Genomic DNA, 27,006 nt, shown 5'->3' with positions numbered 1-27,006 from the left:
AGGATAAAATAGGGAAAATGAGGCATGGTAAACAGCAACCAATAACTAAAAAACTCAGCTTAAAGCAAATACAGAAGACTGATCTTCAGTCATAAACGTCCCTTAAAAATAAGGGACCAAGTGATGCTGTAGCTCAAGTGGTAGAGCGCTAGCCTTGAGCTGAAGAGCTGAGGGACAGCACGCAGGCCCAGAGTTCAAGCCCCATGACCAGAACCAAAAAAAAGGGACCAAAGTCCTTTCTAGGGGAAAATGAGACAGGATGGATTAGGAAAAATGAGGCCTGGTGCATGGCTGCCAAGAACTCAGAAAACAGAAACACAAAAGTAGTACTTTCTTTGTTTCTAAGAGAGACAATGGGATGAATTCCTTACATTAAGAATTAGCATCTAGCCAGGCACTGGTGGCTCATGCCTGTAATCCTAGCTACTCAGGAGGCTGAGCTCTGAGGATCATGGTTCAAAGCCAGCCTAGGCAGGAAAGTCTGTGAGATTCTTATCTCCAATGAAACCACTCAGAAAACTGGGAGTGGTGCTGTGGCTCAAGTGGTAGAACACTAACCTTGAGTTGAAGAGCTGAGGGACAGCTTCCAGGCCCACAGTTCAAGCCCCACGACTGACAAAAAAAATAGCATCTGTTTGGTGGTTGGCTGCATTCTTTTTTAGAAGGAATGCCCCAGCATTGGTGGGTGAGTCACAAATATCTGCCAAGAACTTTGAAAGTATAACAACACCAAAAGTAATTGAAAGCAAAGGTAAACACCTATTTTTGCAAAACTTTAAGTCAGACCTCCTTCCTTTATCATATAAATACCCCTGATGTCAGAACTCAGTGTCTCTCCCTTAGAGAGTATCCATACTCTATTAGTATATTCCTTAGGCTTTCTGCTTGCCTGCAAGTCTGTTTGCCTGCTTACTTACTTAATAAAACTCTGCCAAGTTTTCTTACCATTGTGACTTGTCCGGAAATTCTTATTCTGCCATCAAAGTCAAGGACCCTTGGCAGAGTTCCTACTTCTGAAGGGAAACTTTACAAGCCCTCACCTGGACCCTTTGACAGTCCCTAAGTCAAACATGGTTGTGAAGACTGAATGAATTAATGCATATAGAATATTTACAATAGTACCTACTTAGTAAATGTTAGATATTAACTCAGTTCTTATTATGTTTTGGCTTAAAATGGGGAAGGATAGACTAAATGAATCATTAGCAGTACTGGCTGGCACTGATAATTTTTTTTTCTTGTGCTTGATTTACACAGAAACTCAGCCCCCTGTGACAAATTTGAGCGTCTACATTGAAAACCTCTGCACAGTAATATGGACGTGGAATCCACCCGAGGGAGCTAGTCCAAATTGTAGTCTCAGATATTTTAGTCATTTTGGAGACAAACAGGATAAGGTAAGTTTACTAAAACACATGACACTAATGAACTAAAGCAAACATTATGAATTAGAGCCAAGAATGAGGCAAATTCTAAATCTTACACAAAGTTGAAATTTTATTTGGGGTTGCATTCTATTTTCACTTGGGTAAAAATTGTATTTTCAATAGCTACTGATGTTGTACGGGAACTCAATAGCAAGAAACAGAAAAGCTACATTTTTAAGAGGTCGAATTGGGAGTCTATCTTGGAAAGCCAGTGAGTGCAGATAGACTCTTGTCACAAAGACCTGCAGCCTGTCAAATACACTTAACATTGTTAGAAAACTGAGCCATGAGAGCAGGAGAGGAAAGAGCAAGCAAAATAACAATACCAACAACCCAGATCAACTCCAATGGAGAGCTGAAGTGGGATGCCATGATGACTGGGGAGGAGAGCCAGGAGACAAAAGATACAAGACATGACATAATGTCGCCTGAGCTGGTCCAGACCTAAATAGGGTTAGAGGCAGGGAGCAGGGTCACAGGAAACCCAAGAGTCTCATGAATTCAAGGCACAGGACTGACAGGTCCAGTAACCTATTATCCAGGTCCCCACCCCTACCTCTAGGAATTCAGGCACGCCCATCACCTGGGAGGTGGAATTTCCCAGCCTCTACCATGAAGACAAGATGGCACCAGTTAAATTCAATTCCTTATCATCTATCACATGACCAAGATGGGCTGGTTAGACCCAGTATCTGTATTTCACTGACAGAGTTCAACATTTAAAAATATTTGGTAATTATTTGGTAATGAAATGTATTTAAGATCTTTAGCTATTAAATATTTACTACTAATTAATTACTTTATGTAAATTTGTTCTTGTTCTCCTTCCTGGTTGTATTAGCTTCTGTCCATAGAAGACTCATTTTTCAGGGAACTTTTCATTTTTGCCATCTTGCTAATTGCTATGTGGTCTGAAGGTAAATGGCCATGTGGAACATGATATAATAAGCTGGTGGCAGGTGGCCTGGTAGCAGGTGGGTTTTGCCAGGGAGTGAAATTTGAGACCTTTCCAATCAGATGTAGTAAATTAATTTTTGTTGACAGAATGGATAATTTTAGGTCCTTTATGATAATCTTTATTTATGCTAGTACTGGGGCTTGAACTCAGGACCTGGATACTGGCCCTTAGCTTTTTCTCTCAAAGCCTGTGCTTTAACACTTTAGGCACACTTCCATATGCAACGTTTTGCTGAGATGAGAGTGTTTCAAACTGTCCTGCCTGGGCTGGCTTCAAACTTTAATCCTCACATCTCAGCATACTGAGTACCTAGGATTACAAGTGTCACCAGTGCCATGATATTCAACTGTTATATATCTCTGTCCCCTCTTTTTATGCTCAAGGCTAGCATGCTACTGTCACCAGATGCAAGTGAAGGTTTGTGAAGTTTCCCTCTAAAAGTAAGGACTCTTCACTTAGGGTCCTTGGCTTTGGTTGCAGAATAAAAATTTCTGAACCATGTTTCTGAGTTTCTTTACCAGGCCTCATTTTCCTCAATTTATCCTGCCTCACTGCCACTTGAACCACAGCTCCACTTCTGGCTTTCTTGGTGGTTAACTGGAGATAAGAGTCTCATGTACTTTCCTGCACGTGCTGCCTCATACTGTGATCCCCAGATCAACTCAGCCTCCTGAGTAGCTAGCATCACAGGTGTCTGCTGTCCCTTTTTTCTACATGAGTGGAGGTGGGAGACTGCAGAGGGGTGTTCAGAACTGAATTTGTCAACAATTTGGGGGAGGCAGAATAAGAAGCCTCCTTAAAATTCTCTTCTTAGTCATGAGACTTAGGAACAGTGAATTGTGAAATCACGGATTTCACATGGATCAGTGGTAGGAGGAGTCAGGCAGACTGGATTCTAGCTGGCACATCTCATATAGTGGCTCAGGGATTGGGATAAATGATTTGACTTCTTTGATTCTTTGTGTTCCATTCTGTTGTTTAGAATGTGGTCCCACCCACTTCCCTGGCTTGATGGTACCTAGGAAATTGTGTATGTGTGTTTGTGTGTGTGTCATACACATACACAGGTTTAATTATAATGAGACTGGAACAAGCTTTTTTCTTCAAGGGAAATTGGCTAATCTTCCTTCTCTTTTTCCCTGCTGAAAAGATAATTATGCCGTAGATGTTAATTGATAAAGAACTGAAGCTTACTAGAAGCATTTGCATTTCAAAATAGACTCCTTAGTTGGCCTATAATAGTGAAATTCCAGTCCCCTTTTATATACTGTGGCTTCCTTTTTTTTTTTTCTTCTAATACTGGACTTTTGAACTCAGAGCTTATTAGGCTTGTTGCTAATAACTACCATTCTACCACTTCAACCAGGCCTCCAGCCCTCCTTTTTGCTGACTGTTTTGGAGATGGAGTGTTTAAGGACCTTTCTACCTGGATTGGCCTCCAACTGTGACCCTCCAATCCTCAGCTTCCTCAGTAGCTAGGATAAATGTGAGCCACCAATGCTTGGCTGTTGGTTTCCTATTGCTCCTAATGAAGGGCCTTAAGTGTTGGAAGTCCCTGAATACCTTTGCAACTACCATAGTCATTTTGTCACTGGATGCAGGTGAAGGTGTGTGAAGTTTCTTTTAAAAGTAGGGGCTCGCTGGGTGCGGGTGGCTCACGCCTGTAGTCATAGCTATTCAGGAGGCTGAGATCTGAGGATCATGGTTCAAAGCCCACCCGGCACAAAAGTACTGAGACTCTTATCTCCAATAAACCACCAGAAAACCGGAAGTGGTGCTGTGGCTGAAGCGGTAGAGTACTCACCTTGAGCTGAAGAGCGCAGAGACAGCGCCCAAGCCCAGAGTTCAAGCCCCATGACTGGCAAAAAATAAATAAATTATGGGCTCTTCTCTTAGGGTGCTTGACTTAGATTGCAGAAGTTATGCAAAGACAAGTGTTTATCTTTGCTCTAGTTACTCCTGGTGTTAACTCTTTCTGAGTTCCTGTATGTTTGGGGCATTTGAGTATTTCTTCCAGGTAAGAATGCATCCTGCTATAAACTAGATGCTTATCCTTGAGATAAGGAAGCTATCTTGTTGTTTGCCTTTTGGGCAGGAGGTTGCTTAGGTTTGGGGGGGAGCATTTCTCTCAGAAGGCATACATCCTACCAAAGAAATATTAATTCTTGGGGTGAGGAATGCATCTCTTACGAAGGAATCCATCCTGTTCCTTTTCTTTGAAACATAGATGGTGCTTTTGTTTTTAAATACCATGTTTCTGAGTTGCCTTCACTAGGCCTCATTTTCCTCAATTTATCCTGTCGCATTTTCCCCTAAATGACTTTGGTCTCTCAATCTTAAGGGACGTAGATGGGTAGAATATCTCCTGTATTTGCTGTAAGCTTACCATACTTCATTTTCCCCTAGTCTATCTTACTTCATTTTCCCCTAAAATGACTTTGTTCCCTTAATCTTAAGAGAAGTAGATGAACTAGCTTTAAGCTTGAGTTTCTAATTCCTGGCAGCCATTTACCATGCCTCATTTTCCTTAGTTTATCTTGCCTCAATTTGACTATCTATTTGAAACCTTGAAGAAAAGTAACCTTTTAGATCTCTTTTCCTTAGCTTGTTAAGGATGTCAGGAAGATAGGCTGATGTTCTAACCCAGAAATGAGTTTTCCTGTGTACTTACAGAAATTTACACTTCAAAGTAACCCTACTAACTGAAATGGAACTTGGTTCCAGTGATAAAACACTTGCCTAACAAGCATGAAGCTGAATACTAGCAAAAGAAGTAAGCTTAAAGGCAGTAGAATTGGGTTTGAAAATTTCTGCCTTCCTCTTTCAAGCTGTGTGACCTTAGGCAAATGTGAGCTTTGGTTTCCTTGCTTTTAAAATGTGGAGGATGGCTCATGCCTGTAATCCTAGCTACTCAGGAGATCTAAGGATCATGATTCAAAGCCAGCCTGGACAGGAAAGTCCCTGTAAGACACTTATCTCCAATTAACTACTACAAAAGTGGAATTGGAGCTATGGCTCAAGTGGTAGAGTGCTAACCTTGAGCACAAAAGTGCAGGAACAGTGCCAAGGCCCTGAGTTCAAGACCAGCACCAAAAAAATGTGGGATCCTGTGGAGGTATTAACAGTTCCTCCCTCAAGGACAGTATGTACATTGAAGAAGAGGGTTAAATGAATCACATACAAATACACTTGTGGTTAAATCATTGTTAACTTTTATTAGCAGTAGTATTGTTAGGCTGAAATCTAGGAAATTCTCAAAATCACAAAACAAATGGTTGGATATTGTCAGTATTTATTGGTTCAGCATAATATTACTGTTTAATCTTATTTGGTCCATTTTGCCACTAAAGGCCTGGTGAGGGCAACTCAGAACATGGTATTTTCAGAGAAAAGCAACAGGATGCATTCTTTCCTGAGAGAATTCCCCAAGAATTAATATTTGTTTGGAATGGAAACCATAATGGGTGACGTCTGTGTAAGGCCTGCTTGCTTATTCTAGCTATTTGACAGTTTGGGTGGCTATCAATCTTATAGTAGTGATAAATATCATTTCTTCAGATTGGTGATGGGAGATTTCCTGTCTGGACCATCTTGAGGCTCTGTATGTATGGCAGAAGTGATTTTTCTCCTCCTCTTTCTAACTTTTGGATACAGTAACATCATATGTGAAAGAGGGCTTCATATACCCCTGAAACAAATTGGGCAGTTGCCCTTATGATGTTTTGCACAGATTAAGGGACTCTGCAAACAAGTATCTACCAATATCCCCAATTTGTGCAGTGACAAGATCAACTCTGGAAATCATTTTCAGTATTCACACTGGAGGCTCATGAACATCAGAGACAGGGATTCATAGATGATTGTTTTAGAGGAAAAGATAAGTCTCAGCATCTACCCTCCACTACTGTACTTTATCAATGTCTATTAGTTCCCCAGATCTTGCATCAGATTTTAAGTATTTTTCATCACTAATAGATAAGGAAGTCCCACAGGGCAAATTAATCATCAGGCCCTTTCATTTGGTCCAGGCATGCAGAGAGGCAGAAGCTGTACCTGACTCTCTTTCCTTCTGAGAAAGGAATTCTGGAGTTGGCAAAGGTGTGATGTGACAAGGGAACATTGGTCCTCAGGGAGAAGGATAAATAAGTTCAGGACTGTAGTATTAGTTTTTGATAAAATTTCAAAGGAGGCCAGATTCCCTGAGGGGTGGAGAAGAACGCCATTATAGCAGCTACCAGTGGAATGATTCACCAAAGTGGAAAGTCATGTGGGAGCCATCACACATAATTCATCAAGATCTGCCGGAAGGAATTAGTTCCTTGTCTGATAGAGAAGTAGTATGTCTCACTTGGTAATCTCTGATAAAATCAGAGCTCCTATTCATGACAATTTCATAGTATTGAACCTTGAATTTATGAAAATACTTTAAAATTATTTTAAAATCTCTTCTCTTAGTCCTCCTTTTTTTTGTCAATCGTGAGACTTGAACTCAGGGCCTGGGTGCTGTCCCTGAGCTCTTTTGCTCAAGACTAGCACTCTACTATTTTGAGCCACAGCATCACGTCCAGTTTTCTGGTGATTAACTGGAGATAAGAGTCTCACAGACTTTCCTGCCCAGGCTGACTTTGAGCCATGATCATCAGATCTTAGGCTCCTGAGTAGCTAAGATTACAGGTATGAGCCTCTGGTACTGAGATTTTAATCCTCTTTTATTTTTCGTAAGTGTTGGTACTAGGTCTTGAACTCAGGGCACTTTTTTTCCATTAACATTTTTACCCAACACTGATACACTACCACTTGAATTACACCTCCACTTCCAGATTTTTGCTGGTTAATTGGATACATGAGTCTCACAGATTTGTCTGGCTGGGTTGGCTTCAAACTGCAATCCTCAGATCTCAGCCTACTGAGTTAGCCTAAGTTGTTTTTAGACATATAAATGTGCCTAAAAATAAGATTTAGCTTTAAGTATTAAAGCATTTTTAACATAAGATTTTCAGTATAATAAAAATCTTTTTTTTTTTTTTTTGGTGGGCCGTGGGGCTTGAACTCTGGGCCTGGGCGCTGTCCTTCAGCTCTTCAGCTCAAGGCGAGCGCTCTGTAGAGCTACAGCGCCACTTCCGGTTTTCTGGTGGTTTATTGGAGATAGGAGTCTCACGGTCTCTCCTGCCCGGGCTGGCTTTGAACCATGATCCTCAGATCTCAGCCTCCTGAGTAGCTAGAATTATAGGCGTGAGCCACCAGCGCCTGGCTTAATAAAAATCTTTGTGTGATAAAAATCCTTCATCCTCCAGCTAGAACAATAGATTTTTTTCCATGATGATTCTAATTTCTGGTCAGAATTTTGTTTGTGATGCTAAAGATCAAACACTTGCTAGAAGAGTGCCAACCCCTGGGATTCAGCTCCCCCCCACACACACCGTAATTTACAGTATTCCGACAGTATCTTTTTTCCTGGTGTCCTCAAAAGGCAAAGTAGCTTCCAAACAAGAGTTATCAAGGATCCTTGGGGTCAGCATGATTCATTAGGGAAAATGTGGGACTTAAGTTTAGTAAAATTGTGAAATTGGTGAAATTTGCATTTAAAGCCTTCCAGCTGTCATTGATCACCATGATCCTGGGGAATAGTCTTCACCTTCACAAGCTCAGAAATCTCAGTGCTGTATACAGTCTTCTCTAGTTCTTGGTCTTGTGAAAACTGAAATGGTGATGCATTCCAGGAAGACTTCTTGTAACATTGCATGTTCCATCCCTGTAGGCAGAGCCTATATGGGAAACTGAATAATAAGTAGGCTTCTTGGCAAGGAATCAGGAATTCCTTGTGAAAAATGTCCTTGGCTAAGAATAGCTGGAGGCTCCTCTGAGGATAACCATAGTTTTGCTGGATACTCCATGGCCTTGTAGCTTAATCACTCAGTCCCTTTCATCCCAGCCAGGATTTTGCTTGACAAATCTTCTTGTCCTGTCCTAACAGGCTGACCGTCTGTCTTTGTCAGAGTGCAGTTTCAACTCTTCTGTCTCCAAAAAAGTAGTTTTGTTCATGTCTGCTCTGGTTTATTCATTGTTGATTTGCCAGCTACTTCTCAAGAGAGTAGCCTTAGGTCCTGGTTTTGAAGGTATCTTGAGTAACCCTCATGCTCAGCTCTCAGCAAGCCTGGGAAATGTCAAAATAGCTGCTTGAGGTGCTGTGACCAGTTTCTCCCTTCATGGCTATTAGAATATTAGGAAAGGAAATATCTGAAACCAGGGTCAGAAACTATTGCAAAACAGAAAGTGCTGTCCTTGGAGCTCTGATTAAAAGCAGCCCCATTCTTAATTCTTCCAGCTCTATCACTTCTGGGAATTTTAATTTCCTAGAGAGCCCTTTAGTCAAATTATTTGAATCATAATACCAGATTTGTGGCTGATGGCTATATAGTATCTAAAGGTTAACTTTTTTTTTTGTCGGTCATGGGGCTTGAACTCTGGGCCTGGGCGCTGTCCCTCAGCTCTTCAGCTCAAGGCTAGCACTCTACCACTTGAGCCACAGTGCCACTTCCGGCTTTTTCTTCTTATGGTGGTGCTGAGGAATTGAACCCAGGCAAAGCAATTGAATGCAGGCAAAGCAAGTACTCTACCACTGAGCCCCCTCCCAGCCCAAGCTTATCTACCTTTCAGTGCATTTAGCAACCTTTGTAATTTATAGACACGTACAAGTTAGGCAAAAAAATGAACAGTACAGAAAAGTATCTGACGAAAAGTCTCCTTGAGGTAAGCAAGATTACAGGAATCTTAGTGATTCTTTTTTTTTAACCTTGAGTTTGATGAGTATGTTGCATGGGCTTGGCAGTAAATTCTGATAATTGTATGCTGCTCCTTTCAAATTGCTTTTAGACAGTTAATATGTTAGCATGGTTGGCTTCTAGATAAATTTCATGATGCTTAAGGTGACTTTTATCTACACTAGAATTTCTCAATGGTGGTACTATGCAGCATCATTCTCTGGGAGGAGCAGGGTTGCTGTCCTGTGCATTGTAAGACCTTTAGTATCATTGATGGCTCCTACTTACTAAATGCCACTAGCTTCCCTTCCAAGTTATGATAAGGAAAAGTGGCCTTACACATTACTGAGTGTCTTCTGGGATGGCAGGGGAGCAAAATTACTCTAGCAGACAAACTCTGACCTATACCACTTGAGAATTTAACGTTGGTACATACATTTGGGCATGTGAATATTTATTTAGTTTTTTTTTTGTATGTTGGCTACAGCTCATATCTTTTTTTCCCCTTTCAAACTGTAGCAGATTGCTCCAGAAACTCATCGTTCAACAGAAGTGCCCCTAAATGAGAGGATTTGTCTGCAAGTGGGGTCCCAGTGTAGCACCAATGAAAGTGAGAAGCCTAGCACTTTGGTGGAAAAGTGCATCTCACCCCCTGAAGGTAATAACTGAAAGCACTGTCTCTTGTTCCAGGGGCTTATATTCTTCATTCCTTAATTCAATTCTCAGACTGAGTCTAATGAATGCCAGGTACTGTACTGGTTTCTGTTCAGTCTAAGAATGCCTGTGCCTTCAAAGTGTTCACAGAAAATATCCATAATGATGCACAGTAATTATAGTGCTTTATTGTTACTATGACTACAGTGCTAGGGATTGAACCCAGGGCCTTGCACAAACTTGTCAATCACTCCACCACTGAGCTCCATCCCCAACACTTGTAGTGATTTATAATTTGAAAAATGAACAATCCCCAACCCTCCATGCCTGCAATAAATTGGGCCCCTGAAGCTTAGGTGAGGTGAGTTATGGTTATTATCCTTGACTATTTCAAGAGGAAAAAAGAATTGAGTGACTTACTCTATGGCTTCATATTCTAAATCTAGTCCTTTTAAGAAAATCAAAGTACCATGATTATATGGAAAGGAAAATTGGTATACACAGTATATTTAGAGAAAGATGTTTAAGATAAGTAGGCAGAATGATATAGCTTCAATACAAGACTAGCCCAAGGAAAAGTTGTTAAATAGTGAGGTTGGTTTTTGTCCTCCAGTTACACAACTCCCAAACTCCTTCGGGCTTTTATATTACATACAGAATATGTCACAGACTGAGTAAGAGCAGGGCTACTAGAGACTACCTACCTAAGCTTAAATCTCAACTCTGCCAACTACTTATTATGTACTCTTCTCCAAAAATGGGCATGATGGTGGTAACTACCATTTATGATTGTTTGAGAGAATTAGGTAAGTCAATATATATGAGGTGCTTAGAATGGTCCTGGCAAAGGTAAATACTGTATACATCCTGTCTGTTAATATTATGTTGTCTCTTGGTTCAGCATATCTGGACCCCATTCTGCCACTTCCAAACAGCCCTGCATAGTTGTGCTCTAGGTCATTCTACCTGCTTTGCAATGATCCAAAACATATAAAGTATCGTTTTTATTTTTTATTTACTTAGCACCAGTCTTTGGGCTTGAACTCTGGGGCCTTGGAGCTGTCCCCAAGCTTTTGTGCTCAAGGCTAACACTCTGTCACTTGAGCCACAGCTCCAGCATTTTTGGTAGTTACTTGGAGATAAGAACCTGATGGGCTTTACTACCAACTAGGATTACAGGAGGGAGCGAGCAGTGCCTGGCTAAAGTATTATTTTTAATTAGTTAATTAACTGATTAATTAATTTTGCCCATCTTGGGGCTTGAACTTATGAACTCAGTGCCTGGGCTCTGTCCCTGAGCCTCTCTAAGCTCAAATCTAGCACTCTACTACTTGAGCCACAGCACCACTTCTGGCTTTTTCTGTTTATGTGATACTGAGGAATCAAATGAAGGGCTTCATGCATACTAGGCAAGCATTCCCCAACTAAGCCACATTCCCAGCTATAAAGTACCATTTTTAAAATGATAAAATTCAAGGCAAGAGGATGGGATTGTGATTTATAACAGCTTGCCATTCCTACTCTATTCACATTTCCTTTGGAGTTTAAAAATCTGAAAAGGAATTACATTATGACCTAAATGATTGATAATGGGTCAATACAGAACCCCCTCAAGGATTATGAGGAATAAGACTTTATATTTTAAAAAGGACATTTAAGTTATAGACATGACAACTCAAACAGCTTTATAAAGACAGTGATTTAAGTCAGAAATAATTCAGGCATGGCATAGTAGGACATGCTTGTAATCCCAGGTAATTGGAAGACTAAAACATCCTGATCATGTGAGCTCAGGAGTTTAGGGCCAATCTGGAAAACATTGTGAAATTCTGACTGCAAAAAGGGAAAGATTTGAAGGCTCCAGAATTCACAACATACAAGAAGCAATTAAAAAAGCTTAGGTTCTGCCTCCATCAGAAAGAATGACATTGCCGGGCTGGGAAGGTGGCTCAGTGGTAGAGCGCTTGCCTTGCATGCCTGAGGCCCTGGGTTTGATTCCTCATCACCACATAAGCAAAAAGAAAAAAGCCGGAAGTGGTACTGTGGCTCAAGTGGTAGAGCGCTAGCCTTGAGCTGAAGAGCTGAGGGACAGCGCCCAGGCCCACAGTTCAGGCCCCACGACCGGACCCAAAAAAAAAAAAAAAAAGAATGACATTGCCCTGTTTATTAGGAAATGGAAAGACTTGGAAAAAATTATATTAAGTGAAATAAGCCAAACCCAAAGAAACATAGGTCCCATGGTTTCCCTTATTTGCAATAACTAATATAAGTCTAGGACAAGCGGAAAAGGTCAAAAGCTATGTACATATGATCATATAAGATGATGTTAAGTGAAATGAACCCCAATAGGGACACAACTGTTTTTTTTTTTCTTTCTTGCTATTGTTTTTAACATCTTTAAAATGTACTATATGATTTTTTTTGCTTCTTTTGTATGTGCTTCCCCGTTTTCACTGTATTTGATGACAGTGCCCTGTATCTTGTATATACATTTTTCTAATTTGGGGAGGGGAAGGGAAATAACAAAATGCTGAAATAAGGATACAGGTTTACCCATTGTGACAGTGCAATATACAAGACACTATGTTGAAAACAAACTTTACAAATTGGGGGTGAGGGAAGAGTTGGGGAGGTGGGGAGGCAAGGGATGGTAGGGATAAAGGAGGAGGTAACAACGCTCGATAGGAAATGTACTCATTACCTTACTCATGTAACTGTAACCCCTCTATACACTATTTTTACAATAAAAAAGCAGCTTAGGTTCTACTTATCTTGTACCAGAACTGCTTCAGGAAAAATGTTTACCTTTTTAAAGAAAATGAAGTGCATTGATATTGATGAAAAAAACAGGAAACTAAATTATACTTTGATAAAACTTTTGTGTGTGTGTGCTGGTGCTGAAGTTTGAACTCGGGACCCGAGTGCTGTCCCCTAAGCTTTTTCTTTTTTCTCAGGGCTAGCACTCTACCACTTGAGCCACAGCTCCACTTCCATTTGTTTTTGGTGTCTAATTGAAGATGAAAATCTCACAGACTTTCCTGCCTGGGCTGACTTCAAACTGTGGTCCTCATATCTCAGCCTCCTGAGTAGCTAGGATTACAGGCATGAGCCACCAATATGTGGCTGGTAAAACTTAAAAAGTAAGAGTTATTTGTATTTTCGCATTCATTGAGGAATTGTGTAATCGCTTATTGAAATACTACTTGACCTTTCACCTTTCTCTTTAGTTAGAAGTAGAAGACTTAGGGTCCTTCAGAGATAGCAAGGTATTTTGTGTATTAGGAAGTAAGTGAGAAGGTTGTGAACAAATTAAGATTGGGGTTTTTGCCATTCTGGGTGACTTTTGGGTAACATGGAGTGAGATATTATCTTTCTGATAAAACAGTCCAAAACACTTTCCCCTTCTCTATGCCATAGAGATAGTAGCTGGTTTATATTACAATATAAGAAGAGTCTTAAACTCTGAACTGAATATTATAGGCGATCCTGAGTCTGCTGTGACTGAGCTCCGGTGTGTTTGGCACAACCTGAGCTATATGACATGTTCCTGGCTTCCTGGAAGGAATACAAGTCCAGACACGAACTATACTCTTTACTATTGGTGAGTATGTATACATAGTCGATTTGATGACGCTCTGATTGTGAGTGATTGCTTAGGCCTTTGAATTCAACCTAGTTCAAAAGAAAAAAAATGGCTTATCCTTTTTTGCGAATGGGATCCATTTTGCATGCCAAACAAGTATTCCACAACTGAACTGTACTCCCAGCCCCAGTCTCATCTTTTCTGAAAAGACAAAAAAAATAGACAATTTGCTTCAGTGAAAAATATATCTTCTTTGGATAGTTAATTAAAAGAAAACACTTTCTGGCTGGGCATTGGTAGCTAACACCTATAATCCTAACTACCTTAGGAGGCTGAGATCAGAGGATCATGGTTCCAAGCCAGACCAGGCAGGTAAGTCTATGAGACTCTTATCTCTAATTAAGCAGCCAAAAAGCCTGAAGGGGAGCTGTGGCTCAAGTGGTAGATATTAACCTTGAACACAAAAGCTCAGGGACAGTGCTCAGGTCCTGCTCCAGGACCAACACACACACACACACACACACACACACACACACACACACACACACACACACACACACACACACGACCACTTTCTATTTTTAAGTACAGATACACAAGAAATTGCAAAAAATGTATAGGAGAACCCATGTACTTTTTATCTAGCTTCTCCCAGTGATAACATCTTAGAAACATAGACAAAACCAGAAGATTAGTATTCTATAGCCTTAATCTCATTTTATCAGTTTTATGTATACTTGTGTATGTTGTGTTTGTGTATATGTGTGTGAAGTTCTATGTAATTTCTTCACATAGCTCCAACACTACAAAGATCTTATTGCTACATCTACCTTCCAAAAACCCTTTTCCTTGGCAATCCTGAGTCTCAAGTCTCTAACCCGTGGCATCCACTAGTCTGTTTTCCATCTCTGTATTGTTTTCATTTCATGAATGTTACTAGAATGAATTCCTACATATATGCCACATAAAACTGGCATTTTAGGTATACTGGGGATTGAATTCAGGGCCTTGTGCTTGCTTAGACAGGAACACTACCATTTGATTGATCCACTTCTGGAACCTTTTTTGCTTCAGTTATTTTTCAGATAAGGTCTTGAATTTTTGCCCAGGGATACCCTCAGACCATGATCCTCCTATCCTTAGTCTCCTTTGCAGTGGACTTTTGCCACCAGACCTGACTTATCTACCAAAATAGAATCTTGCTAACTTTTTTCCCCAGGCTGGCTTGAACCACAATCCTGATCCCTGTCTACCCTCCAGTAGCTAGGATAACAGGTACGACCACCTTGCTCTGGCAGACTTGGATTTGTTTTGCCAGTCCTGGGGCTTGAACTTAGGGCCTGGGCACTGTCCCTGACCTTATTTTGCTCAAGGAGAGCATTCTACCACTTGAGCCACAGCACTACTTCCAGCTTTTTTGAGTAGTTTATTGTAGTCTCACAGACTTTCCTGCCTGGGCTGGCTTTGAGCCGTGATCCTCAGATCTCAGCCACCTGAGTAGCTAGGTTTACAGGCATGAACACAGTGCCTGGCTCCAGTTTTTCTTTTATTAGAAGTAAAGCTGCCATAAATAATCTCATGTGTTTTTAGGTAAGCATGACCATTCATTTCTCTGGAAAAGTGCTCAAAGTACAATTAGTAAATAATGTCATAATTTGAACATTTAGGTTTTCGTTGTTGCTGTTTTATTGTTGTTGCTTTTGTGCCTGTCCTTGGTCTTGAACTCGGAGCCTGAACTTGGGGCCTGGGTCCTATCCCTGAGCTTTATTGCTCAAGGCTAGCACTCTACCACTTGAGCTACAGCTCCATTTTGGGCTTTTTTGGTGATGTATTAGTCTCACAGACTTTCTTGCCCAGGCTAACTTCAAACCAGAACACTTGGATTTCAGCCTCTTGAGTAGCTAGGATTATTGTAAGAACTCAAGGTGTGGCCTGTGTGGTAGAATGCCAGCTGTGAATTAAAAAGCCAAGCAAGAACTCTTGAGGCTATGAATTCAAGCTCCAGTACTAGTACACACATGCATACAAAGACCAACAACAACAAAACTACCAAACTTTTTTAGAGCAGTTGGATCATCTTATATTCCTATTAGCAACGTATAAGTTAGTGATGTCTAGTTGTTGTTGTTTTTCGTGCCTGTCCTTGGGCTTGAACTCAAGGCCTAAGTGCTACCCCTGAGCATTTATGCCTAAGGCTTGCCCTCTACCACTTGACCCACAACTCCACTTCTAGCTTTTTTTTTTTTTTTGGTGGAGATGAGTCTCATAAGGCTTTCCTGCCCAGGCTAGCCTCAAACTACAGTCCTCAGATTTCAGCCTCCTGAGTAGCTAAGATTATAGTCATGAGCCACTGGCATATCCATCCTGATGTCTAGTTTTAAAAAGAAAATTGAGAGCTAGCAGTATGACTTATGCAATACAGTGCTTGCCTAATCAGCACCAAAAGTCTGAGTTCAAACCCCAGTATGGCCAATAAACAAACAATAAATAATATGGCTTAGCAAGTAGTTTAGCTTCTCACCAAATAACTTTGATACTTTGGTATGTGGTACTTTAATATTTGATCATTCTTGGTATAGCATCTATAAACTGTTAAATTTTTAAAGTAATCTCTCATCATTCCTTTTCACTTGGAATTCTTTCCAAATACATTCTTTTTTTTTTTTTTTGGTCCAGTTGTGGGGCCTGAACTCTGGGCCTGGCCGCTGTCCCTCAGCTCTTCAGCTCAAAGCCAGTGCTCTACCACTTGAGCCACAGCGCCACTTCTGGCTTTTTTCTTTTTGCTTATGTGGTGCTGAGGAATCGAACCCAGGGCCTCATGCATGCAAGGCAAGTGCTCTACCACTGAGCCACCTTCCCAGCCCTCCGAATACATTCTTTAGAATTATTAGCAATCAAACATGGAAGAGAGGGCCAGGCAAACTCAATTCAGTTCAGTGAGCTTTTATTTAGCACATGGTGTGGGTAAAGTACTGAATGGACAGCAGAAACCTATCCCCTTGGGTCTGAAGCTTAAAATATAGAAGGGAAGGAAGTGGCCCACATAGTTGTCTATATTAACATACAGTCATATATGTCAAAGGTATTGAATAACTGGTGGAATGTGCATTTGTTTTTTTAAAAAAGCAGCTTTGGGGCTGGGAAGGTGGCTCAGTGGTAGAGCACTTGCCTTGCATGCCTGAGGCCCTGGGTTCAATTCCTCAGCACCACACAAAACAAAAAGAAAAAAGCCGGAAGTGGCGCTGTGGCTCAAGTGGTAGAGTGCTAGCCTTGAGCTAAAGAGCTGAGGGACAGCGCCCAGGCCCAGAGTTCAGGCCCCACGACTGGACCCAAAAAAAACCAAACAAACATAAAAAAAGCAGCTTTTTTTGCAGGGAAATGAATGGAACTAGAAAAAATCATTTTGAGCGAGATAAGCCAAGAGCAAAGAGACAAACGGCACATAGTCTCCCTTATACTATGGATGTTAAATCCAAAATGCAAGGAGATATGACAAAGTAAACAGGACTTGAGAAACAAAGGGCCTCCACTCATCTTGTCATATCATTACTAATTGACCTCATGTTGTTGACCACATATACAGTGTGTGTATATGTATATGTGTGTGTGTGTGTGTGTATGTGTGCATACACACACACATATACGCACACATCTGCGAGAAGCTAGGAGGAGGACACAAACAGAGGGAAACAGGGGAAAACACACAACAGAGGGGCCCATCAGCTGCACTGGACATTGATGAAAATGAACTAAGCAACTCAAAGGCAGCAATGGGAGGGAGGGAATGACAGGGAACAGCTTACAATAAGCAAAAGGAAAAAAATGTACATATCACCCTGTGTGGAAGAAATAGTTATATTGTCAAAGCTCATAGAATTCACAAACTTTATAGACCATGATAAGGACAAGTTGCCTCCTGAAGATTAGAATGTGTTTGTGACTTTAAGTATCACTATCTCACAATACTGTGAAATTTGTGAAATGTATCTAATCATTTAATCACAATAAAAAATTATTTTAAAAAAGAAAGAAAAAAGCAATTTGAAAGTGCCTGGCTCATGAAAAAAAAAAAGCAGCTTTACTTTTTCTAAAGACCCTCAAAGCCTCAGATATTCATTGACTACTTTTTAAATTGACATACAATATTCATACATTTTTTGCTGATATGTACGAATTCAGGGCTTCATGCTCTTGCTTGCTTGTTCATGGCTGACACTCTGCCACTTGAGCCATGCCTCCAATATAGCTTTTTGGCTGGTTAATTGGAGATGGAGTCTCACAGACTTTTTTTGTTTGGGCTACTGTGATTCTCCAGATCTCAGCCTTCTGAGTAGCTAGGATTACAGGCATGAGCCATCCACAGCAAGCTGGATATTACCATTTGTATGTTGAAATCTGCATACTCTTCTCCTCTCATTATTTTGAAAGTAATTTTTGTAGACCGTTACAAGCCTATTGTGCTAGACAACATTAGAACTACTCTCGACCCTCAGTACTATATTTTGCTAGCTATTATCCTCCCTCTCACTACTCCCTTATCATTCAGAAATGGAGACATTGAGTCAATATGGTAGTAGGGTGGAAGAGTTTTAGCCTCTGCAGTCTGCCCTCCACAAGGTCTTGACCCCTTCACTATTTATTGAAACAGCTCTGAGAGAGTGGGTTGATCAGGCTGTGTCCATGATAACCTGAACTTTCCTTATGGAGTGTCAGGCAGCTTAGTGGTAGCATACATGCCTAGCAAGTGTGAGGCTTTGGGTTCTATCCTCAGCACTCCCTCCTTCCATCATTGTGGAGTATCCATTTTACCTGATAAAAATTATTTGCAATCTATTAAAAAAAATTATGGAAGCCTGGCTCCAGTGCCTCATGCCTGTGATCCTAGCTACTCAGGAGGCTGAGATCTGAGAATCGCAGTTCAAAGCCATCAGGAAAGTCTGTGAGATTCTTATCTCTAATTAGCTACCAGAAAACCAGAATGGCACTGTGCCTCAAGCAGCAGAGTGCTTACCTTGATCTGAAGAGCTCAGAGACAGCACCCAGGACTGAGTTCAAGACCCTCGACCAAAAAACAAAAACAAAAACAAAAAAAAACACATTTGGTTTATGGTACCAGACAACCATGACTCACTCCTGCAATCTTAGCCACTCGAGAAGCTAAGATCTGAGAATTGAAGTTTGGAGTTAGCCTGGTGATGAATCTGGGGACAAATCCATAAGATCCTTATCTCTACTTTTCCAGCAAAAAGCAAAAAATGTGTCAAGTGTTAGTGTATCTGCCTTAAGTGAAAATGCTGAGCAAGAGCTCAAAGCCACGTTCAAGCTCTAGTATAGGCACAAAACAAAACAAACACTGTGGCTATGTCATAAAATAATGTGCAAAAATCTTCCATAGGTTTCTTTCCATTTTAATTACTTTTTTTAACAGATAACATGCAGAAAAACATAAAATATATATTTATGTATGTTTGGGGTACAGTTTGATATTTCAATAAATGCTTAGAGTGTATAAGGTTTACATGAACTTCAACATATTTATCTCCTCCAACCATATGAATTTTGGAATGAGCACTTCCAAAGTGACCTGGGGTTCTTGTTCCCTCTCATCCCCAGAGGCTGGGGAGGAGGGTCTGCCTGGTTAAGTCAAGAGCAGTGTAAATGAAGCCAGATGGCACTGAGATTGTGTTCTTTCAGGAAGTTTTACCTTTCTCCATGTAAAAAACAAAGTTCTCATTTGAAGTTTTGTATTTTCACTCATCTATTTTTTGGGGGGCCAATCCTGGGGCTTCAACTCAGAACCTGGGTGCTGTCTCTGAGCTTTTTATTGCTCAAGGCTAGCTAGCACTCTACAACTTGAGCCACAGCTCTACTTCTGGCTCTGTGTGTGTGTGTGTGTGTGTGTGTGTGTGTGTGTGTGTGTGTGCGTGCGTGTGTGTGTGTGTGTGTGTGTGTGTGTGTGTCTGGCTTTGAGGGTGTGTGTGTGTGTGTGTGTGTGTGTATGTGTGTGTGTGTGTGTGTGTGTGTGTGTGTGTGTGTGTGTGTGTATGTGTGTGTGTGTAATTTACTGGAGATAAGATTCTCATGGCCTTTCCTGCGTAGGCTGACTTCAAACTACAAGCCTCAGATCTCAACCTCCTGAATAGGATTACGTGCCTGAGCCACTGGCTCCTGGCTCACCTACTTTTTTTCTTTCTTTTTTTTCCTGGCCCCCTTTTTATACCTGTTATTCTCCCAGTTTATTGTTATTTTCCTTAAACCCTTCGGTGATAAAATCCATTCTTCAACATGACAAACAAATCTACTTATGACCTGACCCTTGTCAATCTCTCTAGCCCCATCTTATTCCCTTCCTCTCACTCTGCCTACTGTCCAGCCCACATAGAACTTCTTTCAGTTCCTCAAATTGGCTCTTTAGACACTCAGTCAAGAGAGGAATTCAAGCAGAATGTTCTCACCAAATAGTGGGAACATTTTGTCTCCTGGCAATCCCATGCCTTAGCCTTTCCCCCATTGCCTCTTCCTTGTACTCAGCTCAGCTCAGATGTCCTTCCTCTGTAGAATGCCTTCCCTGACCTCTCAAGTCCAGAGACCTGCCCTTCTATATCCCACAGCACCTTTTACTGCATGTTCTGTTGCTCAGCACATTGGGTTGTCATTTCCTGTTTACTTACTGGGAGCCTTCCACAGACTTCAATCTTCTTTGAGAGCAGGGACTGTGTCTTATGACACGCATGGTAGGTGTCCCATAAATCAGCTATGAACTATTAGTTAGGATCCAAAAGCTAGGGTTGTGATGACTTAGTGTGTCTAGGCACCTTAGGACATTTATAGTTGAGGAATCAGAGGATTGCATAGCTCTGGCTCCCTGAAGGCTTGCTAGTGATTGGGCAAAAAATGAAGCCTAAGGTTAGCCTAGTGCTGTAGTGAAATTTGGGGATAGCTGTTCCTGCAGGCTTTAAGGTGTCTTTGGACTTGATAGCATCCCTATGTTTATTTTGTTATTAGCACTCAGAGTCATCATGGGTAAAACCACAGGGAAGTCCTTTAAAGAGGCTGAGTCTATATTAGGATTAAGGAAATCTTAAAACTCTACGTCATTGCATGGCAGACTGTGTAGGCGAGTAGCCAGACTGTTAGAATCGGGGTGTCATTGCAAGTAGGTAAGGTGGCCTAGTCCTTGAGGAGAATTCTAATAAAGGAAAATAGCGAAGTGTCTCGAGGATGGCTTTACCCAAACCAAGTCTCAGTTCAAATTGCATAGAAGGCTCCCCTGGGGTGAATGAATTGGGGAAAAAAAACTGAATTGAGCAGTTTGAATTGAGCTGATATGGACTCTTGCTCCACAGTTGACAGCAGATAGTGCTTGAGCTGGCTTTCAGCCCTCTGTTGATGCCTTTTGGCAAGGCATAGTCTTGGTGTACAATTGGGACTGGCTCAAGAAGTAATCTGGCCGGGTGCCGGTGGCTCATGCTTGTAATACTCAGGAGCCAGAGATCTGAGGATTGAACTTCGAAGTCAGCCCAGGCAGGAAAGACTGTGAGACTCTTATCTCCAATTAATCACAGAAAAACCTGGAAGTGGCACTGTGGCTCAAGTGGTACAAAGAAGCTCAGGGATATTGCCCAGCCTCCAAAGTCAAGCCCCAGGACCAGGTTAAAAAGAAAAAAGAAGCAAGCTACAAAGTGTTGGTTTACTAGTGTCTAAGGCTGGGGTAAAGATAGCAAAGATTCTACCTATTTCACACATTCCCAAAGCCAGTTATCAATAGAGTACCTTCCCACACTGTACCCTTGTGCTGTTTAATATGGAATCTACTAGCAGCATGTGGCTTTTTACATTTTCATTTAAATTAAAATTCAACAGCTCAATCTCACTAGCCAGTTTTTTGGAAACGTGTGGTTCTTTAATTTGATAGCACAGATATTGGTATACATTCTGTAACTTCTTACCCCCCCCCCCCCCCCCGTCACTCCACAACTCATTCTTTTTAGAGCCACAGTGCTTAGGTTCCAATCCTGGTTCTCTTCCTTACTAGTCATGTAATTTGAGGCAAGTCTTTGAGCCATAGTTTATAATATGAAAGTGGGGATAGTGGTAATAGTGCTGTGATTAACTGGTATCATGTATAGTAAGTACTCCATACATAGTAGTTGTTTTTGGTATCTTATTCCCACTCCCTTGCAGAGAATCAACATGCAGTAAGGGCCTCTCCCTTCACCACACAGAATTGGCATGAATCCCATATGTCTTCCCACCCTGGCTCTCCCCTAGACAGAGAAACCCTCCAATCAAACTCACAAAAGCAGGGAGTCCATATGTATTCATTCTCAAGCATCTAGAAAGGGTTTAGGGTTGGGTGTAAATTATACCACAAAACTTGATAAAGACTATTTCCCCCAATCTCCAACCAGAAAATATACAGTCAGTTTTTGAATTCAGAATAATTATTTCAAGCCTGCCAGGGCAGTGACTTAAGTTCTCAAAGGGATAGTCTGGCATTAAAGGAACCTGACCTGAATAGCTCCAGACTATCCAGGGTGATGAATTTTAGGGAGTTTTTTCCCCCCTACCATATCAGTCATCTTCAGAGTTAGAAGCCTAGTCTTCAATTTTTCCAATTCCTTCTCCTGTCTCTAGTGGGATTCTTCACTAGAATTCTAAGTGGGAATTTTCATAAGAATCACCTGCTAGCTTGTATTTCTCTTCAGATCATTCACAGAAAAGTTCCTAAAGATTGTCTGCTCAAAGCCAATGTTTTCCCTTTTAGTGTTTTCAAATTACAATGAAATGGCTTTACATTTTTAAATGTGACTATATATGAAAAGAACAAGGGAGCTAAAAGAGTGCCTATCAGAAGATACCTTTCTTTTTTTCTTTTTTTTTCTTTTTTTGGTTGGTTGTGGTGTTTGAACTCTTCAGCTCAAGGCTGGCGCTCTACCACCTGAGCCACAGTGCCACTTCTGGTTTTTCTGAGTGTTTGATTAGAGATAAGAGTTTCATGGACTTTCCTGCCTGGGCTAGTTTTGAACCATGATCCTCAGATCTCAGCCTCTTTCATTTTTTTACAATACTTTTTTTACTTAGCTTTCTTTAGTTATGTAAGGGAAAAGAGCTTTAGTGTCTTTAGTTTCTATTTCTATGAGTGGAAAATATTCCAGGACTGTATGATTCAAAAACCATTCATGATAATAACAATTTTAAAACAGTTTTATATCATAAGGAGACCTGCAACTAGTAGAAAAGGTTTGGTAAGATACCTATTTCTTTTTTCTTTTTCTTTTTTTTTGGTGCTGGTCCTGGGACTTGAACTCAAGGCCTAGGCACTGTTCCTGAGCTTCTTTTGCTCAAGGCTCACACTCTACATCCACTTTTAGATTTTTTGGTACTTTGTTGGAGATGACAGACTTCTGCAAGACTGTCATCTTTTTTTTTTTTTTTTGCTGGCTTTGAACCATAATCCTCAGATCTCAGCTTCCTAAGTAGCTAGAATTGCAGGCATGAGCCACCAGTGGCAAGCTTGTAATATCTCTTGAAGGAAAAGAATATTTTCAGTATTAAAGCATTTCTTTATTCAGTCTCTTTAGGAGCAAATGCATTAGATCTGAATGTTTAAGGCTTTACGTGGCTGAGTGCATGACTTTTTAGGTTGTAACAGCCCTGGGTTTAATTGCCAGTACTGCAAAAATACCCTTGATTTGCAGCAGAATTCTGTCCAAATGCTGATTTTTAGACCTAGGGAAAACCTTCTAAATCAGATCTTAGGGAGTTTAAGGAACCAGGAATTTTGGGAGGTAGTACAGGGATTTGAACTGAAGTCTTTAAACTTGTTTAGCTTGGGGCTGGGAAGGTGGCTCAGTGGTAGAGCGCTTGCCTTGCATGCATGAGGCCCTGGGTTCAATTCCTCAGCACCACATAAGCAAAAAAGAAAAAAAACCAGAAGTGGCGCTGTGGCTCAAGTGGTAGAACACTGGCCTTGAGCTGAAGAGCTGAGGGACAGCACCCAGGCCCAGAGTTCAGGCCTCACGACCGGACCAAAAACAAAAATTTTTTTCTGGTGTGTAAACTTGTTTAGCTTGCTTTCTCACATGTGTCTACCACTTGAACCATGCCTCCAGGCCAGATATTTGCTTGTTATCTGGAGATGAAGCCTCATGGACTTTTCTGCCCAGGTCAGCCTTGAACTAGCATCCTCTGAATCTTAGCCTTTCTGAGTAATGGAAATTATAGGCATGAACCTCCAGTAGTTCCTGGCTAGGAACCAGCATTTTAACTTGCTACAGATGATTTTGAGGTCAAAGGTCAAAGCTTTGGAACTCTGCTATGTTCATTTTTTTTTAATTATCTTTTCTGCAGAATCTTTGCACAATTCCCATTGTGGCTGATGATGTAAGGCTTAACTCTGTCTTTTGACATTTACTAAGAAACAGACTACTCTGATAGCCTACACAAAAAATGTAATAAGCACACTCTGCCTTACTGCACCAGATTAGGGGCTGATGGTCATTATGAAAAGTACTTGTAGGAGTGAAATGAGGAGTGAGATACAAGCAGTATCACTTACAGAAGACATTGAAAGTCCTATGTTGGAGAACACACAGAAAACCATTGTGTTCCGGAACATTGATCTGGCAGGAATCAGAGGGCACTAATAATGAAGATCAGAGAGGTTTATCTGGCAAGGACATGAAGCCTGAAGCAGTGAGATCATGAATTAGGGTGTGGGCAATGGGAAGATCACAAAAGATGAGACTCCAAGCAACTTTGCAAACAGAATTGGTGATAGAAAGAAGTCAAAAGGTAATTTTTAAGTATCTAAGGAGCTAGAGAAGATGAGCTCTGAGTGATGGAAATGGGAAGGTTGGAGGAAAAGGCAACATGGTGGGGAAGGGTGTGTGATCTGTTTTGAATATGGACTATAAGGCAAGAGTGGAGCACTCACATGGAACGGTAAGAAATCTGAGACTAGCTGTGAGATGGAAGGTCAAGACTAGGAATCTCCAGAATACAAATTAGAGTGGTGGGAGTAAAATACTGGAATGAAGCTGGGTGGGTGGCTTACACCTGCAATCCTAGCTACTTAGGAGGCTGAGATGTGAGGGTTATGGTTCAGAGCCAGCCCAGGCAGGAAAGTCCATGAGATTCTTATCTCCAATAAACTACCAAAAGGCCAGAAGTGGAGCAAAAGAAGCTCAGGGGCAGTGCTCAGACCCTCATTTTAAGCTCCACAATTGACACGCATGCATATGAAACACACACACACACACACACACTGAGATGAGTAAGATGAGGGAATCAAAAATAGAAAAGAATGTGTGTGTTCATGAGCCTCTTGAGAAGAGAGAAGGAGAGGAATAAGTGAAAAAAATGAAGGAGCAGGAAGAGGAGACCAGAGAGGAACCATGAATTCAATACACAGTATTTTCAAGAATGTGAAACTTCTCTTAGTTCAGAATGTCTTCCCTCATCAAAGGAGGTCAGGATTCCTGTAGTTTCCATATCTATGGTTACTACCAGTTTCTTATCAACAAAGACCAGTCTTTTCTTCTAGAGTATACAATCAGCCACATGATAAAATAGCATTTTCTTAAAGCTTTTGTGCCTTGTTGCAAATATTGCTTTTCATTGACATCTACTTTAAAATCTCCCCATATCCCTTAACCTTATTCAAAATAATGCATTTTGTCTTATAGGCACAGAAGCCTGGGAAAAATTCTTCAATGTGAGAACATCGATAGAAAAGGTCAACACATTGATTGTTCCTTTGATCTGGCTAAAGGAAAGGATTCCAGTTTTGAACAACATAGTGTCCAAATAATGGTCAAGGATAATGCAGGAAAAATTAGACCATCCTTTATTATAGTGCCTTTAACATCCCATGGTAAGTTTTAGAAGCCCTCTGTAAAGGTACGGATAAAAGTGTGTTACATCTTTTGAACAATTAATGTAAACAATTTTTTAAATGGTAATTTTAACATCTTCCTGAAGCAGACTAAATTTAGGTAAACTATTCTTTGGTAGGCCCTTATTTTGTTCATGTAGAATGGCTTGGACTCAGGGCCTTGTGCTTGGCTTTTTCCCTCAAGGCTGGCACTGTACCACTTGAGCCACATCTCCACTTCTATCTTTTTCTGGTTAATTATAGATAAGTGTGTCATAGACTTTTCTCTCCAGGCTTTATTTGAACCAGGAACCTTAGATCTCATCCTCCTGAATAGCTAGGAGGATCGCAAGTGTGAGCCACCAGTGCCTAGACTAGATCCTTTATTAAAGCAGCAAGTTTGGAAATTCTGTTCAACATTTGTGTCAGATGCTTTATCTTTGTTTACTTAGGCTGAAACTTAAGAGCAATTAGTTGTAAAACTAGGATTACAATGCAGGCTGCCTCACTCTTAAGATAAAGTCTCTTTTTCACGTTTTTACTTGAAAGGATGATGCTCATATGATTATATAGTTACTGAGTAATCTGTCCCAGTTAGAAAAAGTTTAGATTGAAGGTGGTGTAATCAGAGATGCTGAGGGTTGACCCAAAGCCTTCAGAATGCTGGGTACATCTACCACTGTTACACCCCATCCCAAACCATTTAACACTGTGCAGCATAGGCACTGACTAATCAGAACAGCCCAGATAAACATACCTGAGACACTAGCTGAATTCTGGTCTGTTAAAGGCCTCATCTTTTAAGATACTAGTTCCTCTTAACTTCTGACATATAAACTCATATTTCTTATCTGTAAAATGGACTATGTAGCCCCATTTGGCCCCAAAGACTTTGTCACAAAGTTCAAATTATATAAAGTATATAAAATGTTTTGTAAATCTCTAAAGCAAAATACCAGTTCATTTGTTGTAATACCTTAACAAGAAGCTCAGATTCTGATTAAGTGGTATACAGATGATTTACTGGTAAAGAACTCATTACATGAAGGCTTTCAAGTCTGGAAACAGAATAATATTTAAGAGGAAACCAAAGGCAGACTTTATTATTATTATTATTATTATTATTGTGAAAATATCGTACAGAGGGGTTACAATTACATGGCCAAGGTAATGAGTACATTTCTTATCAAGCATTGTTGCCTCCTCCTTTGTTTCCCCTTCCCATCCCTTCCCATCTCCCCCCCCCCCGACCCCCCCCCCCCCCAAAGTTGTAAAGTTCCTTTTTCAACATAACGTCTCAATGGATCCACCTGTATCCCTATTTAAAAGATTTGTTTTTTTCCCTTCCCCTCCACAAAATATACCAACATCAAATACAGTGAAAACAGGGGTTATACTGTGTGGGAGGGACATACAAAGCAACAAAGAAATCATAAATGTTAGAAACAATCACAAGAAAGAAAAACCATTTGACTCCTTATCTTGGGGTTCATTTAGCCTAACATTAACTTATCTGACCATTTTTGCTTATCTCAGACGTATACTAGTTATTGCAAATAAGGGAAACCATGGGACCTATGTTTCTTTGGGCCTGGCTTACTTCATTTAATGTAATTTTTCCAAGTCTTTCCATTTCCTAACAAATGGGGCAATGTCATTCTTTCTGATGGAGGCATAGAATTCCATTGTGTATATATACCACATTTTCTTGATCCATTTATCTAATGAGGGGCATCTGAGTTGGT

At 40.7% G+C, this 27,006-nt stretch overlaps 1 protein-coding gene across 1 annotated transcript in view; it reads left to right on the top strand.

The window, feature by feature from the left end:
• Positions 1-27,006, top strand: part of Il13ra1 (interleukin 13 receptor subunit alpha 1) — a 68,461-nt gene that overhangs the window by 20,819 nt on the left and 20,636 nt on the right. The window contains exons 2-5 of the mRNA XM_042702502.1: positions 1,258-1,397; positions 9,666-9,804; positions 13,281-13,401; positions 25,074-25,261. Coding sequence (XP_042558436.1) covers positions 1,258-1,397; positions 9,666-9,804; positions 13,281-13,401; positions 25,074-25,261 — 588 coding nt within the window. The remainder of the gene's footprint in view (positions 1-1,257; positions 1,398-9,665; positions 9,805-13,280; positions 13,402-25,073; positions 25,262-27,006) is intronic.

This window comes from Dipodomys spectabilis, unplaced genomic scaffold, assembly GCF_019054845.1.
Source record: "Dipodomys spectabilis isolate Male_0828 unplaced genomic scaffold, ASM1905484v1 ptg000325l, whole genome shotgun sequence".
Taxonomy (NCBI): domain Eukaryota; kingdom Metazoa; phylum Chordata; class Mammalia; order Rodentia; family Heteromyidae; genus Dipodomys; species Dipodomys spectabilis.
Note: the sequence above shows the minus strand (reverse complement) of the source record. Positions and strands in the feature narration are given on the sequence as shown.